Source organism: Natrix helvetica (assembly GCF_964273705.1).
Source record: "Natrix helvetica genome assembly, chromosome: Z".
Classification (NCBI taxonomy): Eukaryota; Metazoa; Chordata; class Lepidosauria; order Squamata; family Natricidae; genus Natrix; species Natrix helvetica.
In genome coordinates this window covers 95,121,774-95,140,980 of record NC_138554.1, presented here as the reverse complement: position 1 = coordinate 95,140,980, position 19,207 = coordinate 95,121,774, and the positions used below count along the sequence as shown (strand labels likewise).

At 36.1% G+C, this 19,207-nt stretch overlaps 1 protein-coding gene across 1 annotated transcript in view; it reads left to right on the top strand.

Moving 5' to 3' along the window:
- The window catches only part of KCNH8 (potassium voltage-gated channel subfamily H member 8), a gene marked incomplete at its 5' end in the record, with an annotated part of 204,572 nt that overhangs the window by 151,033 nt on the left and 34,332 nt on the right, over nt 1–19,207 (top strand). Inside the window, 3 exons of the mRNA XM_081971642.1 lie at nt 11,655–11,852; nt 15,945–16,144; nt 16,445–16,694. Coding sequence (XP_081827768.1) covers nt 11,655–11,852; nt 15,945–16,144; nt 16,445–16,694 — 648 coding nt within the window. The remainder of the gene's footprint in view (nt 1–11,654; nt 11,853–15,944; nt 16,145–16,444; nt 16,695–19,207) is intronic.

The window sequence follows — 19,207 nt, the reverse complement described above, 5'->3', positions numbered from 1 at the left end:
ACTGGTTCATCCGAACCAGACAGAACCGGCTGAATTTCGCCACTGCTATAATAAGCTTAAGCTTCTCTTCAAGTGTTTTTAAATATGCACATTATTGTGGGAAGGTCATAAGCTGGTTCCAAAATTCCCAATAATTCCTGGAATGCTGAACCATTTAAACGAGATACAGACTGATGGGTGACTTTGGATGTCAGACTTCCCAGATAGACCAGACAAGAAACATAGTCATAATCTTCTTTGTTGAACAGAATCATGCAAATGTGAAAATACAAATCTCTCAACCTCTTATTTTATAGCCTAATTAGTTAGGGTGATTCTCTTCGAAGTTTCTTTTTCTGCCTGTTATTCAACTATAGGCTTCCACCCTCTTAAGTGATTACTCCCTAGGCAGAATTTTCACCCTGTTCTTATTTCCTAAGGTCATTCCCACATATCAATGCATCAGGACAGTCACTGTTAGGCACCAATCTGGCAATTTTAAGAAACAAAAATGAAATAATTTTACTTTCTCAATAAGACAAAAACCATACATGGATTCAAGAAAATGTTGTCTATGATGTTTGGATGTTTAATAGCTATTTTCAGAACAATTATGTCTCAATAATATAATTAGTAGATCTTATTCAAAGTGTATATAAGTCTAAATGCCACTGCTATTAAAGAAAAAACAGTTCTGTGGCTATCTCTTTCATATTTTTGCTAACTCCAACTCCAATTCTTTCCCAATTTTTCCTTAGTTGGCTTCCAATTCCACTTCTGATAAAGAGGCAGGACCTTTCGTTTTATATGTTATTTCATGTTCCACCTACACCATTGCAATTATGTCATAAGATGATGTATCTTAGCATTTAAATATCACCAAAATCTTGGCATAATAATCTAGTTTGGCCAGCAACAACAATCTAAACTATAAATAAACAAGTAATTTCTATTATGCAATTTTCTGCCTTTGCATAAAACTTCAAATGATTTGTTTCAAGTGCTTACTTCACCTTTCTTGGTAGCTTTTGCACTGGATGGTATTTATGGAAAGCTAATGATCCAATAAAACTGGAATGACAATATTAATTGCATTTCCAATCTTAGCAATACCTTATATAATTCATCACATTTTGATTGCCTGACATTCTTTTAATTTCAAAACATTAGTTATGAAACACTCTGCAAAGTGACAAAATCATATTTAGCAGGACATTGATTAGCTTCATCTTATTAAATTGTTAGTAGTGAGGAGAAAATCTGTCCAGCTTCCATTTATATATTGAATGTAAAAGATTTGGCTGTATATTTAAAAAGAGGAATACATAGAAAAATGTAAATGTTTTCATTAATTTGTATACCATAGACATCGAAACAAAATATATTTTGAATAAGCTTCCACATTTGCTAGATTGATCTACAGAAAATAAATATACAGGCTGAGTATACAGGCTGGATAATATTCTGCTTTGTTTCAAGGCCATTTTAAATACAATTTTAAAATATTGTTTCTACTAGTTGAAGAGCTGTTAAAGTTTAATTAATGTCAGGTGCAAAAGTCAGGAATCAAGGTTATTCAAATGAGTACAAGTTTACTCCATGCTATGTCTTCTCAACAGGGCTGTCAAACTTGTGGCCCACAAGCTGGATGCGTCACATGCTGGCCACACCCACAAACAATTTACTGAAGGGGGAAAACCTTGATTCTTGATTTTTTGCACCTGACATTAAAAACTGATGCTTGCTTTTCTAATTTCCCTTGTTATAAATAATCTTCATGCATTTAAAGAAAGAAAAATGTTACATCTTTTATTATTATAATTAAATCTTTTCTTGGTTTTCAATTAAATATATGTACTCAGAGTGTAGATACAAAGCAGAAGCATGAATTCATCTTGAATATATAGCATTTTACTACTCCAGGTTACACATCAGGATTCAAGTGTTTAGATGTTCCTTTGAGGTTCAAAAAAATAAGCACAAAGAAACAAGTATATGAGAAGAAAGCCTGAACCATGAGCTTTTCCTTTGATCTGTTACCTCAAGCAGTGACCACAGAGACTCCTGGATCTGACACAGCTGAGGCCTTTCCTTGAGGCATACCTTTATAGTATACCAAGGTACTCGGTAGAAAAAATAATTATGTTTTTAAAGAAGCCTTTTTCGACAAGCACTTGTTTAACTATAGAGAAAAGAAACTGACAGAAAAACTAGAAAGCAAAGTAAAACTGAAAAGCTGAAGGTAGAAGCAGTAATAGGAAGATGAGTTGTTTGATGGAGAAAGAAATTACCTGCAAGATACCCGAGTGGAAATAAATAAATTATAACAGAACTTATTGGGGCAGAATTTGACTATGTGTATGTTGTTGTCAATGTGTAAAATTAGGTATTTTATGGAAATGCCTAGGAAATCTATAGAATGCCAAAAATGGGATGTCAAAATAAGAAATTTCTCACATTTTTGAGGCATTCTATACAATGACAAAATGTATAGGCAAAGTATAAAATAATCCAGCTAAAATCCATTCTAGCCTTCCTTGTTACAATAAGTAGGTCAATACTGGTATTTTTGTCTTGTTTTTCTTTCTTTTTTTTCAGTAAGAAAGTCGTGTACATTTATTTTGCTTTTCTTTTGTTCATTTTCATATTTGTCTTTTCAATAAAGGGTTAGGGTTTGCCTCTAACCCTAACCTTAGCCCTAACCCTTCCATGAATATTTTCTCATACTTTATCTAAATAGTTCTTATCATTGTGCATAATGCCTAAGTAGTATATACAATGCCTAAGGAACGCATATAGCATATTAAAATAACACAGACATTTCATACTTTGCCTAAAAATTCACACATCCTATAGATTTGCTAGGCATTCTATGTAATGCCAGCTTTTCACAGATTACTAATAACATATATAAAACTGGATAAAAATAATGTAATTGTGATGTGATGATGTAGTGGTTAGAATGCAGTATTGCAGGCTAATTCTGCTGACTGCCAGGGGTTTGATCCTCACTGGCTCAAGGTTGACTCAGCCTTCCATGCTACCAAGGTCAGTAAAATGAGAACCCAGATTGTTGGGGGAATATGCTGACTGTGTAAACTGCTTAGAGAGGGCTGTAAAGCACTATGAAGGAGTATATAAGTCTAAGTACTATTGCTATTGTAAACCTCATATTTATTTGAAAGATAAAAATAAATGTAGAATAATTTATTTTGAGATTATGAAGAAAATTAATGGGCTCATCTTCTGTAGAATTGGGCAATCTGCTGGAATATGACAATTCATATTATGCGAGGAGAATCCTGCCTTGTTCTCAGGTTCTTGAATGTTTCAAGTTCTTTCAGCTTCACCAGTTTTCTTGCTTTTGTAAACTTTCTTGCACCATAGTACTATATTGAATGTATAGCACCATAGCACGATATTGATTGTTTGTTCAATATAGTGGTCCTCTACTTACAACCGAAATGGAGCCTGCCAATTATGGTTGTTGGTCATGACAATCATAAAGCCATTCATCACATGTCTGATCCAATTTTAAACTTTTATTCATAGAATAGCAACCATGATGGTCATAAGGTAAATGTCACAGTTGTAAAGTTATCACAGCAGTCATTAAGCAAATGTATTGTTTTCTGTAGCACATTTTTGGCAAAAACTGGAAAATGCCAGTTTTCAGCAAAAAAAAAAAATCATAAATACCATGGGATATAGCCATAACTGGGACCAGTTACTGAGCAAACATAGTCACATGACTATGGGCAGAAGCAGCTGCTGGAACTTTGGAACAGAACTGTATGTTTTGGAGTCCATCATAACTTCAAATGGTTTCTAAGTAATTGATATAGGACTACAATATAGGACTACTATATGATTTGATATTAGTTTCTATATTATATATATTATATTCAACAGGGTACATTTTTCAAGTGTACTTTTTTGCTGCATATGGAACAGACCTTTATTGTTTAGATATTGTTCCTTGTGGCAATCTTTTTGTTGTTTAGATATTTCATTCCCTTCATGATGGCCAAAATTTCAGATCTTTAGATGCACATTTACTGTCATAATGAAAGTATGACTGTTTTGCTTGTTTGCTAATTAATACTTTGAGATCATTGCAAAATGTCATAAATATTGATTATGTCTTTTTCCTTGATGAAATCTGTTATTTTTAAACTAATCACACTATGTTGGAGAAACCTGTCATGCTTTTAATGTTGTAGGATTGGCAATCCTTGTTCAAAAAGAAAAGAGACCTTCTAAATTGATGGCAAGCTGTGACAAAATGAATGCTTTCAGGTTAGAATAAAATATATGGAAAATAGCATTGTAATGTCAGAACCAAATTTAAGTGAACTAGTTCTATTCTTTGTTGTTGTTGTTGCATACTATCTACTGAACTTTCTTCATTCATCATAAAGAAGAATCTCTAATAGTGAGCAGTGCCCAGTTTTCTTTAGTTTTGCCTTTTGGAGTGGAAGTATAAAAGAAGACACTTATCTTTATTAAGTCACTCTGGGAAACCTCTGATGAAAGGCAAGCTAAATTTCAAGTAAATGAAAATGAAATGACTTCATTTTCAAGGCTTGAATTTTTTTTCAAGGCTTAGTTGAGACACAATGACAATCATAAAATCAAGTTATTTTAAATCTTAGCTTTCAAATCATTAAAATGTAACCAATGTTTATTTGATATAATTCAAAGAAATGTAGTTGGAGAATAATAAAGTTGTAACATACTTACTGAAGAGTAGGTTTTATAGAAAACAGTTATTTCCATGTAAATAGGAACAAGTGGAGTGCACTGTGAAATCTGTTACATCACAGATGTCTATTTTATTATTTATCTATCTATTATTTATCTATTATTTATCTATTTATCTATTATTTATCTATTTATCTATTATTTATCTATCATTTATTTATTTATTTTATTTGTATTGCTGCCTATTTGCCCATGGCAACTCAAGGCAGCTTACAGAATATCAAACCACATTTAAAAAAACTAACAAAAAGAATCAAATAAATTAATATAGTACAATATAACAAAATCACCTCCCACCCACCCCATCCCAGTGACAGCAAATCACATGAGCCATTTAATGGGCTCCATCTCACTCTGGGTTCCCCAGGCCCACTGGCAGAACCAAGTCTTCAGTGTTTTCAGAAGAGTATTAGAGTGTGGGCCATTCTAATCTCTGGGAGAATGATGTTCCAGAGAGAGGGAGCTACCATGGAGAACGTCCTTCTTCTGGGTCCCATCAGGTGTATCTCCCTCGGGGATGGGACCCGCAACATTCCCTGCCTCCCCACTTTGATGGGTCAGGTAGATGTGACTGGCAAGAGACAGTCCCTCAGATACATTTTGCACTCTCTTTAATCATTTCTAGGAATTCAGTGGCCAAATTGCTGTAGGACTTGAAGTAGATATCTTACATCTTTAGTCAATTTCCTCTTACCAGAAATAAGAAGGTAAAGGCTGAATATATTCAGTTCCACTCTTCAATAGTGTCAGCATATGACTGAAACCAACAAAAAAGCAAATTCCAATCAAGAAATGTAATTGACCCTACATTATTATTATGTGTGAAACAGTAGGAAATATTTTTATTTCATTAATTTTTCTATATATTTCAATATCATCTTGTTTCCTTGGCTTCAGTGATAACAGTATTAACTTTCTTCATTCTCCTACATATGTTAAGCTCTTTCATTAAATGACTTAGAATTATGCACAGTGAATATATCTTTCTGCCTGACAGAACTCTAGCAATTCTTTTTCTTGGATAATCACTAACTCCAATAAAAACGTGGGAAGAGAGTAGGTGCAAATTATGGCCAGTGGAAACAAGAAATAAATATCAAGAATGTTTATAGATGATCAAAAGATTAAAGATGAGCAAGAAAACCCATAAACAACGTGGCTTAATGGGTTTTATGCATTCTGCCACCATCACCTTCAGAAAAATAATAATAATGGCACTGACAAAATCACCACCAAGCCATTGCAAAAGACAGCTGTATACAAAATACCTCATATTCTGTGATGATATCTTTAACACCATTAAACATCTACATCTATCTATCCTTGGGAAGGAATTGATAGGTAGACAAAATCCAGTCTGAATATCTAACTGACTGCATGGCAAACCATAATAAAGCCTGTTCAATAAAATGGAGCCCAATTGCACTTCAAATATGTCTAAGGGAATACAATTATTCTGGAGACACTTTTCTTGATGGTAGTGGATAATGTCATAGATCATGGTGTCAGTAATGTCACTTTTCATCAGGGATGATAATGATGTCATAGCTGTTATGATGCCCCTTTCAGCTGTAGTCTTTTCATTCTTTTCATTTAATTCATTCATTCATTATTTTTCAAACTTACAAGTTTTGCTATGAATAAGAATCAGAACCACATACAATTTATTCAAATGTGTTCTTATCTTGACATATTCATCAGGTCCCCAGGCCATTTCAGAGGCAATATTGAGTACTACCTAACTATTTAACTTTTAGAAAAAATGTTTTTCCATTTCCACCTTTTGCCTTGGATATAATCTGGTACATTTCATTGACCACTGTATTGTTCACATGAATTGGCTTCTATGGACTATGGACTTCAGTTGGCTTTATGGACTATGATAAGCCAAGCTCCTAGTTACCATTTTAAACTTATCCCATTGTTAAAATGTATATCCTCCCCAAGCCCATACTAAGAAAAATGACTGCTAGAGATTTTTTTTCCTGATGCAAAGGGAGAAAAAGAGAGCTGGGGAATCCAATAATCCCTGTCCTTAAAATGCTCTATAAATAAAGACAGCATCATTTGCCTGCATAATAGCTGTGGCAAAATAGGGATTACCAGTGATACTAGTGCATTTTCTAGCAACATTGCTTTCCTCTGGCTTAATGTAGGTAGCATTTTACCTCTTCCATGGGGAGGAGACTTATGTTGGTCCAGAATGTAACAAATGTACTGTATATCAGTACATGCTGATGTACAGTACAGAGATATACATTTTTTTCAATGTATTTTTTTCATACTGATTGGGGGAACTATATAATTATCTGATTTAAGACTCTTTCAAGTTAAAATGCTAAAGACTAATGCAAATCAAGTCATGTACTAATTAGTGCAGGAATCTGTTCAACTATCCTACCTCATGAATCCAGAAGGTGTTTGTGACCTAGTGATAACTTCATTTCTTTATGGTCCTTGCTTGTCTGATTTCTATGGGACTTCATGTAGCTTTTTTGAATTTTTTAAAATCATCTTGATGCTTTTCATTGTCGGACTGTTCATGCCCTGTGTTGCTCCAGTATTGGGTTATAGCAAGTTTAGGATTTAGAATTCTCTACTTGATGCATACACTCTCTTAGTGCTTGTATTTCACACTTGATAAAACTATTCTAAGAAGGTATGAATGCTGACTGTACAAGCTTGAGTCCAGAGATACTATGTGGTACTATATATCAGTACAATGCCCATGTTTTGTTACAAAAAAGACTTAAGACTGCACACTTGTATAAATTGGTTATTTACAATCCTGTTTAACCAGTTTTTAAAAAGCCTCACATAACAATTTACCACAAATATATTATTGATGTTTCAAATCAATGAATTCTGCTACTGTGAAAGAAAGACTGTAGGAACTTAAGTTTTGCCATGCCGTACAAATAATTCTAAAAGAGATTTTTTTAATTCTAAGCATTTTGGTTTTTCTGTCTGACTGTATGTTCAAGCATTAACATTTTCAATCTTTATCTGCAGTCAAAAGTAGAGTACCCAGGCAGGAAAAGCTCTGAAAGATTTGTTCAAAATAGGTCAGAATATTATGCTTCCAATATAAGATATGCAGAATCTAGGTCTTCAAAACACAAAAGGAACTGTTCCAGAGAATCAAATTGTTCTTCATGACTTTCACATTCAATTCATTTTGTGAACCAAAAATCCTTGTAATATTTTTCCTCATGCCTTTTCTTTGTCAAATATATAGAAAAGCTAACTTCTATACTCAAATGCTGGTTTCTCTTTTAGTGTAAGTATTCAAACTCTAGCTGGGGAGCTTTCCCTCTTCATGTGACAAATGTACAGAATAGTAGAATTTGTCCAGGCTCCCTGATTTTGTAACAATGATTAAAATGAATCTTTTGATGGCATCATAAGAGCTTTCTGTCTAATTGTGATTGCTCTGGTTCTGATACTTTTTCAACATATGTTTGAAATGTAAGAGCTAATTGCCCTTTAAACCTTTTGAGCAAGTACACTGGGCTGATCTGTGTTATTTGCAATCCATTATGTAGCTTAGCTGATCCCTGAAAGTCACATGCTTCAGATAAAACTACATTTCATTTCCATCTGCCTGTATACTGGAAAATAACCAGAATGATTGTTGACTTATAATCATACTCAATTTGATTGCCGCCCAATGTACAACGATTTTTTTCTCACTTTAGATTTAATTTCTATCTATTCCAATTCCATTTCTCTAATGTTTTCTTTTAGAAATGAAGTCTTTTTGCTTTTCTTTTAGAATGAAGTCCAAAGAAGAGCCATATTATCTAGAACAGAAAATATGGAATAGTATATTTATTTTATTATGCTGTTTGGGGTAAAGAAATATTTGGGATTATGGATGTTAAGTATTTGGTAACAATGAAGTAGAAGTATGCAAGTTTCTATTTGACTTTACTTTTCAATACTTTTCATTGGTAAGTAAAATAAAATTAAAGCTAATATAAAAGGGTTAAAAGATAATCTAGGTAGGGTTTGACAGAAAGTAGAAAAGCCTTAGAAGTGTATGATATTAATTGTTCTAATGAGTTATGTACACTATACAGCAGTTTTGCAATGTTTTTAGCATGATACGGATGGACATATTTCTTTTCATAACCCTTTTTTCAATAATGTTGTTATGCTGCAACAGGTTGGTTAGGTATTTTGAAAATCCTATCTGCTCAATTATATGTATGTATGTATGTATGTATGTATGTATGTATGTATGTATGTATGTATGTATGTATCTAGCCAATTATTTATTTGGCTGACCATCTCACAAAAAGTCCTCCAGATACCCTACAATAGCAGCCACCAACCTTTTGGAACAAAGGACTAGTTCCATGCAGAGGGGTTTTTCAGCAGACCAAAGGGGTGTGGTTTAGCATGCAACGCAGTGGTGGGATTCAAAATTTTTTACTAGTGGTTCTGTGGGGATGGCTTGGTGGGCGTGGCATGGCTTGGTGGGTGGGGCTTGGCGGGCATGGCAGGGGAAGGATACTGTAAAATCTCCATTCCCTCCCTACCCCAGGGGAAGGTTACTGCAAAATCCCCATTTCCTCTCAATCAGCTGGGACTCAGGAGGCAGAGAATAGATGGGGGTGGGGCCAGTCAGAGGTGGTATTTACCAGTTCTCTGAACTACTCAAAATTTCCGCTACCAGTTCTCCATAACCTGCTGAATATCACCTCTGATACAACATGCATCCTACAAATGGGGCTTCATTTATTTGCATGGTCTGGTTTCTAGCATGCCGTAGCCCAGTGCTTTTCCGTGATCCAAGGGTTAGGAACCTATGGCCTACAACAATAAGTAGAACAATACATATATAAATAAAATTACTATTAAAAATAAAATAGTAACTATTTTCAAAATAATACAAACATATCACTTACTAACATTAGAATTATGCTTTTTTTCTAAATCACATCAATTTCATGTGCATTCTGTTTAATTTACTTCTCATTCTGTAATTTAAAGCACACTAATATATAAATAAGATTAACAAGGAAGAAATCATGGTCTTCTTTGATACCACCTCAATTGACATTGACCTGGCTTAACAAACCATACACCATCTACTCAGTAAACACCATACCACAAAGATGATGTCACCACAGAACATTCACTGTACACAGAAATCATCATGAAATTTCTGGATCTATGTCTCAACATATACTTCAGGTTCAATGGAAAAATCTATAAGCAAGTACAAGGTACTCCAATGGGATCATCCATATCCGGCCTAATAGCAGAAGCAATCATGCAACCACTTGAATCCATAGCTGTATCCACATCCAACCAAAATTCTGGACATGTTACATCAATGACATCTTTATCATCATCAAACACTCCCAAATAGAAGAAATACATTATCTATTCAATAACATATTCCCTGGGATCAAATTCACAAGTGAAGGGGAAACAGACAATATACTTCCATTCTTTGACATCGACATATGGAGATTAGGCAACAGAGAACTGGAAACCCCATCTATTGCAAACCTATGCACATGGACCACATCCTCAGCTTTGCAAGCAACCATCCCACTGCATACAAAGGAAGCTGTGTCCAGACCAGGACACACTGCAGTACCAAAACACTAAGAAAAGTGGAAGATGAACGGTTGCTTGACATCTTTCTCTGTAATGGTAAAAAACTTCACCTTCTAACACATAGCACCCAAACCACCACACAGCCAACCACCATGCAAAAACTAACCCTACCATACACAAAAGGGGTGTCAGAAATGATAGCCAGAATTCTCCAACCTCTAGGAGTAGCAATATCCCACAAACTCACAGCCACACTCTGCCAGGAATTATCCATAACCAAAGGCAAGATACAGAAGGATGAAAGAAACAACATAATCTACAAAATCAACTGTAACAATTGCGACCAATTCTATGTGGGGCAAACATCACGTTAATTAAAAAACAGGATCCCCGAACACTGACTACCTGTCAAGTGTCACAATCCTTAATCTCTACACATACCAGTACCAAACATTACCAGTTCAATTGGAGTAACACAAAAATCATCAGCCACACTACCACCCAGAACACTCATGAGTTCATTGACGCCTGGCATTCCACAAGCAATTCCATCAACAGACACATTGACCTACAACCAGCCTATGAACCCCTCAGAATCCAAATCAACCACACAGCTAATCAAAGATAGCAGCCCTCAACCAACCCACACAAGCCCCACAACCAGCACTTCACCTCCCAATGATACTCACCTGATGTAACCTCCCCATCACAAGACCCATCATAAGACTCCCACTGGTGACTTCCACATGACCCATTACAAGACTTATTGACCATATGAAGCCCTTATAAACAGAAGAACACTGACACTGACATTCCCTAAAGTCTGCTGAAGATGTTACCTAGCCTACTAATGAAACATTCAGAAACCAACCCATAACCTCAGAGAATAAACCTTCACCTTCATCCTACAACTGAGCTACAGATATTCACCACTATTGCAAAAATATACACCACATATTTGTGATTACTTAATTATATAGTTTTTCCAAATCCATACAGTATAGCATGTTATTTTCTTTGATAGATCATGTCAGAGTAGGTCTCCATAGTTTGTTAGCCAGCAGTTTTGAGCTGAAATTTGTGTCATTAAGTTTGAAGTGTGTTTGTTTTGTTTTTTGTTTTTATTGGATTTATATGCCGCCTTTCTCCCAAAGGACTCAGGGCGGCGTACAACATTAAAAAACACACATCCCAAAAGTGTAATCTGAGATGCAATCACATTCTAACTGATATATCATTCGGGAAGTGCAAATGAGGTTAAATCATTTTAAAGTAATTGATTAAACAATATTTTGTGTCTTATATATACTATGACAATTTTGCTTCCTTTTCTCTAGGTTGGCTTCATGAACTAGGAAAACGTTTGGAATCTCCATATTTTGGCAATAACACATCAGGAGGCCCATCACTCAGAAGTGCCTATATTGCTGCCCTGTATTTTACACTTAGCAGCCTCACCAGTGTTGGGTTTGGCAATGTTTCAGCCAATACGGATGCTGAAAAGATTTTTTCCATTTGCACGATGCTGATTGGGGGTAAGTAAATGAGTTTAAAAATATATTAACATCATTTCATGATGTTTTCATTCAAAGATGGAGATGAGCAAAAGTCATTTTGTTTTTCAAAACACTACTTTTTTTAAAAAAAAATCCAAATAGTAAACAGTTGATTCTAAATTAGGACCATTCATTAACACTGAAAGTAACATTACTTTGCAGGGAAAATATTACCTTATCACTCTTTCAATAGATAATAGGTACATATTTAATATATTTTCTAAAATACTATAGCTAGGAGCACTCTAAAATGCTAGTTCACGTCATACATCTAACACCATATATTTGATTAATCCATAGCCTATTCCCAAAAAGCTTACACAAGTCTATACATTTAGAGGAATTGGAAATAAATTTCATAAATTAATCTTGACACCAAATGTATTGGGTTTATATTTATTGAGAATTTGAAATGGAAGAAGATTACAATTCAGACAATTCCTGTCATTCTATGTGTTGCCAGTTAGAATTTCAAATATATTTGCTATATTTGTTTCCTGTATGAAATCAGCATGTCCAGTAGTCTTTTGATAAACAGGAAGTGGCTATGGATGTCAACACAGTAACAGAAATATTAGTTTAGCTACTCTTTTTATTTCTATATAGCCATGATGGCGAAACTCTGGCATTCATGCCACAGGTGGCATGCAGAACCTTCTCTGTGGGCACGCAAGCCGTTGCCCCAGCTCATCTCCACTACACATGTGCATGTGTCTCCCACCAACCACCTGATTTTCAGGTCTCTGCCATGCATACGTGAGACACGCACACATGCGTGGAGTGCAAGAGGTCATGTGTGCATGCGTGGGAGCAGAGTGAAGTCCAGGGGGTACTGTGCATCCCCCCATACACCCAATTTTTGGTCCCAGGAGGCTTGCTTTGCATTAGGGGGGTTGTCCCATGTGCATTGCATTATGGGTGTGGGCATGCACACGCACATGTGTGTTGATTCATGCATATGTGCACTTTCGGCATGCAAGGACAAAATGGTTAGCCATGCTCTATAGTATATCAAAAAATCATGCTTTCTTCGTAGCTTAGTAGCTATAAACTCAGTAGCTATAGACAGATTATTTAATTTGACATTAAAGCTAATCCAAAAGTCTTCACCAAAAAGTCTTGGAACAAACAAACAAACAAACAAACAAATGTACACATTAAAAGAAGAAATGAAAACTCACATATTTGTGTGGATACAGTTTAATGGAGATAACATATGGCTTGGGGGAAAATTATGAAATAACATTCTTGTAATTTTATAAACAAGTAAAATAAATCATTTCTTTGCTTAGAAATACGTATGTGAAATTTTTCATAATTAGACTTTATTGTTCAGTGGTTCCTGATAGGCAGAACATTGATGGATATTTTTTGTTAGGTTCTAGCTAGAATAGCTAGGATAAATGAGTGTTAAATTAAATATTTGTCTTTCCTGAAATATTACGTAGATAATTTTATACATACACATTGGCAGCAAAGCAAAAATAAACATTTGCTGAACAATTACATTTTTACTACATATGAAAATAATTGATCAGCAGAGCAAGCAGGTACAAGAAGTCCTTGACTTATGACCACAGTTGGGACCAGAGTTTCCATTGCTAAATTATCCTATAAATAAGCAAATCTGGCTTTCCCATTGACTTTGCTTATCATAAGCTTGCTGGGAAGGTTCCAGATGGTGGTCATATGATTCCAGAATGTTGATAATACATCTCAATTGCCAAGCACCCAAATTTTAATCATATGACCATGTGAATGCTACAATGATTGCAAGTGCAAGAACTGATCATAAATCACTTTTTTCAGTGTAACTTTGAACAGTCTCTAAATGAATGGTTAAGGACACATGTAGATAATATACTTTGTCCCATTTAAGTTAGTGATATGTTATATTTTACAATTTTTAAAAATAGATCTACAGCATTTAATGTTGTAAGTCACTTCAAAATGAGATCGGTGGCAAATAAATGTATACATAAATAATAAAAATTAAATATTTATTCCTTATGTCCTATCTTCTTGTTGTCTTCATCATGATTAAGATAAACCTGCTAATTAGGTGAGATGTGGGACCTATTGGATTGTTTTGTAACCTGCCAGAATTTTTATAGATACGGTAGCCGATAAATATTATGTGAGACAGTTTGGTGGAAGGTGGTATGTAAAGGCAAATCATTGTATGAGAATTATATAATAATTGCGTAATAATATAATAATTATTCAAATAATTGATCAATACCATAATACGTACTGATAGACAGTATCTATAAGTCTGTCTGGTAACAACCGTAACAAAGAAGAATGGAAGGGGAAGGGGAAGGGGAACGGAAAATCGGAAAATTAAGAGAAAGCAAAAGAAAGTAATGAAGATGAGTTGGTCTTAGTCAGAAGGAAAACGTATAGGCTTATTATCAATAAAATGTATGTCAGAAAATATGAACTTCTGTTATGTATGCACTTTTAAAGGCTTATAACTTTAAGAAATGCCTGAGTTGGTGATAGTTGCATATTATAATGTACTGAATGTTCACAATGGAGGAACAAGATATGATTTATAGCAAAAAAATATGCTACATTCAGAGTATATGTGATCCAAGAGAGAAAATAAAAGTTAACTGAAAAGCATACAGATCTAGAAAAAATACATGTAATAAAATGAGTGCTTAAAAATGAAGATAAAGAAAAAATATTATCTAATTGTTAAAAAAAAGTAAAAATGGTTGCCAATAAGGACATGCTGCTTCCTGACTTGTTATATACAAGTGAGGAAGAAACTAAAATTAAGTTGAATGCAGTGGGAATGGGATACTGAGAAAAGATATGATGGCGTAAAACAAAAATCACTGCACCATATTTGTTAGTATCAGAAACAGAGGTGGTATTCAGCCAATTCTCTCTAGTTTGGGTGAACCAATAGCGGTGGCTGCGGGAGGCTCCACCCACCCACCCCAACGTAATGCGCAAGCAGTGTGCACGTGCAGAAGGCAGTATGCATGTGCACATGTGGCATGCATGCTCATATGTGCAAACCGGTAGGGATGCTAAGTGAACCCCACCGCTGATCAGGAACAAGTGGGGGATGAATGACCATAAGTTAATACAAAACTGAATGGCCCATATGAAAGTGCATTTCATTGTATAAAAACAATGATCCAGGATCTAATTTCAAAGCAAAAGTATATGAAGGAATTATAAATAGGTTAAAAACTGGAAAACTGAAATGATGAGATCAATAAAAACAGATAATTTTTTTAAAACAAAAAGATAATGTATGATTGGGATATTGATCCAATGGAATCAAAATGATTTGCAAGGATAAAAAGTTTTGAAGCAGGATGGTTTGCAAGGAATAGAAAATTAGTGAATATTATAAAATTCAGTTATATTTTCTTATGTGTTTTAATTTCTTTGGCTTAACATTTCTCACTGCCTTCTCCACTGCATACCAACATTTAGCTCAAAAGAAAGTAACACAGCAAAGTGATGTTCTGAATATACATTCTATATATGTGACTCTCCAATATTTTAGATCTTTTTTGATCTCCTCTAAGTTATTTATAAAATTCATAGACATATTTATGAATTTCTATTTTTCAGACTGTTTTCTCAGCAAATCATTAAATGGTATAACTCATCTGTAAAAAAATCAGTGAAAATTCTGTGAAAATGAGAGGGAGGGAGGGAGGGAGGGAGGGAGGGAGGGAGGGAGAGGGAGGGAGAGAGAGAGAGAGAGAGAGAGAGAGAGAGAGAGAGAGAGAGAGAGAGAGAGAGAGAGAGAGAGAGAGAGAGAGAGAGAGAGAGAGAGATTCTACTATTTTTTATCAGTTGAGTTTTAGTGGGTAATTTTTAGTTATGATCAGCTGAAGGGTGCAAGGCTTCCCTTAGGCTCCTTTGATTAAAGCATTGCCTTCCAGCAACACAAAGATTTGCAATTTTAGAAAGATTCAGAAGTGTTGGTGTTTCGAAGCTTTGGTGCCTAGTAGGCCAGTGTCTATTTGGCCTTAGTTTAAAGTCAGGCCTGTTTCAATAATGTCTTTCACTCTATTGATATACTTTCTATATTCATAGCTTTAATGCACGCCTTGGTTTTTGGTAATGTGACTGCTATCATTCAGAGGATGTACTCCAGGTGGTCCCTTTATCACACAAGAACTAAGGATCTCAAAGATTTTATAAGGGTCCATCACCTGCCTCAGCAATTAAAGCAAAGAATGCTGGAATATTTCCAAACCACTTGGTCTGTCAATAATGGAATAGATTCCCATGAGGTAAAATGTTTTTGTTTTATTATTTCAATTTTGGAAAAGATTATTTAGTCATTTTGGTTGAATGTTATAAGCAGATATAATAAATAAATAAAACAGATATATAATTCCAAATTTGTCTCCCAAATTTGGCCGCTTCTCTCCTCATTGAAGATCCCTTAAATCAGTAAATAAATCAGTAAATGCAACAAAATTTTATTTTAATAAATGTAAAAATAGGTAAGTTAGCATAACAGGATAAACTGTTCCATGCATTAACCATTCAACTACTGAATTAAAATATGTCTTTCCCCTTCTGGACAGCTTCTTAAAGATTTTCCAGATGAGCTGCGCTCAGACATCACCATGCACTTGAACAAGGAGATTCTGCAACTCTCCCTTTTTGAGTGTGCCAGTCGGGGTTGCCTCAGGTCTTTGTCTTTGCATATCAAAACCTCCTTTTGTGCTCCTGGGGAGTACCTCCTCCGGCAGGGAGATGCCTTGCAAGCTATCTATCTTGTGTGCTCAGGTTCCATGGAAGTTCTAAAAGATAGCATGGTGCTGGCAATTCTAGGTAAGCTTTCCTCTATGCTCATTATTGTGAAAAATGATAAAGGATTCAGTGTGAGAGAAACGAAGCAGAGCAACAACAGCCTATATTAACCATTGCTGGACCTTTCCATTTTACTGGTGACCTTTTCCATTCCATTCTAGTCCTGGGCCTTTCCCTTCTACTGGTTGCTAGCTATTTGAGTTGAAATGGGAATCTTGGAAGTTGAAATGTATCATTCTCTTCCAACCAAGAACTATGCCCTGCTACATGATGACTTCAGTCAGACAGTTGTGGCTACGATCATCACTTTTTTTTTTTTAATAATAAAATTTTATTGGGTTTTCAACATTTATAGGGAAAAGGGTAAATGGACAGGTCTACAAATTTTGGCAGTTGCAAAATGTGAAAGGCGCCCCTCCCTCCATACCCATAGTATACATTTATATATAATGCATTGGTATATAATTGATTACAATCAGCATATTAGTTCTATTACTAAATTCAATCAGATTAAACATTACAGTATAAAATCCAAGTATAATTCCATTATCACTTTCGGTCAATTTATAATAATATGATTTTCTTGTTTATTTTTGTGATCTGAGTCTTCTTGCTATTGCCCCATCTCCCTCCACTGGCAGAGCTCTGGCCCCTCCCGTGTCCTGCGTGTCCGTTGTAATGTCTGGTGTTTTCTCTAGGAGTGTTTTATTTTTTTCCATAAAGGCCTGCGCCTCTATGGGTGCATTGATTCTGATTCTTGTCTCCTCCCAGAATATCAGCATACCTTCAGGCATCAACCATCTAAACCACACCCCTTTCTGGTATAATTTATTCGCTAATTGCGAATAATTCTTCCTTTTTTCTCTAATCTTCTTAGGGATCTGCTTCAGAATGGTTATCTCCATATCATGGTATGTCAATGCTTGCCCCCTTTGTACACCCATAATTTCATCTCTTGTGCTTTTTCTAAGAAATTTAATGTGAACCTCCCTGGGTACATTGTGTGTTCTAGCATAAGCTGAGTTCACTCTATAAACCAGGTCTATATCCCACCCCATCTGTTGTTTTTCTTTGTGTGTGTAGTCAGCCAGGATGTTTGTCATGATGTCCCTTATGTTTTCCCCATCTTCTTCTATAACATTTTGAAATCTAAGATAATAGGACATTCTCTCAAATTCTAATTTCATCTGTTGGATGTCAAGATCTTTGTTCCCTTTCTGCACAGCTTCTACCACCCCCTTCACCTCCTCCACCCCCCCCCCTTCCACAAGGTTCAGTCTTTGTGAGTTCTTATAAATTTGGGCTTGATTTTCTTTAATTTCATCTTTCATTTCCCTTAGCTGTTTCTTGATTTCCTCCTGGCCCTGTAAAATTTGTTGAAGCATTTGTTGAAAGTCCATCTCTGTAGTCTTGGGTTGCATCAGTTCTGTTATCTTTGACTGTGTGGCTGGACTGGATGTTGCAGATGTTGGAGCAGACGTGGCAAAGCCAGGTTTTCCAGGAGGTGGTCTTTTGGATGCCATCCTTTATAACGTTAAAAGTTCAGTCCATATATAAGATAAACAGTTAGAAAAGAAGGGTAGCCAGGTGAATTCCGGGAGCAGGAGAACCAGGCAGAAGAGAATCTCTCTAATAAGTCTGGCAATAGATGAAAAGTTTCCCCTAGAAAGTTCAAAAAATACCAATCCACAAGAGTTTCCTCTGGGAGACACGGAGACAAAGACCCGAAGCCTGAATTTTAAAGGTGGAGTCAGGTTTCACAGTTCATAAAGACAACGGAAGTGTGCCATCTTGCCCTGCCAGTTTTGGGCACAGAGGCATAACAAAGTTTTTAAAAAAGTTCCAGAAGTCCTCAAATCACAGTAATATATAAAATTAAATTGAAAAGAAAATCATCTCAACCTGGGTGAGGCTTCATTCGTTGGCTCTCCCCCCTCCTCCTCCCCCGGGGGCTGAGAGCAAAATTGTTCCTCACCGCTTGTCCAAGGGGGGGGGAAACCCCCCTCCCTCCAGCCGCGCCTCCAACTTGCTCCGAAAGTTGTTTTAAAGAAAGCTGAATAATCCTTCGTGCAGAATAGGGAGTGAAGAGAGAAGCAACCTCACCGCACCGCAGCTGCGTCCTTCTATTGTTGCATTCTCCGGTCGGCTTTAGCGAGGCGCGAGGCGCAGAAACGCGAAGCGCCCTCCGATCTTGCTCCCCGGTGCCTTGGGCGCGCGCGAGACCTCCCGCCGGCCGCCGCCACTGCAGGAGACCCCCGCGATGCCGCCTCTCCGGCAGGACCCCTCTGCGGGGTGTCCTGTGCCCCCCAAGGAGTGGGGAAGCTCACCAGGGAGCCGGAGCGGGCAAAGAGCTGCCCGTCGCCGCCGCCGGCGGAACCGGAACTCTATCATCACTTTTTCTAATCTTCCCTCCCCACAATCCCATGCTGAGATTGTTGCAGCACTGCTGGTTTTAGATTGGATTAGTTTATGACTCTATATAAAGCAGGATAATTCACTAGACAGATGTTTGGCCTGATATCGTTGTGTTTTAC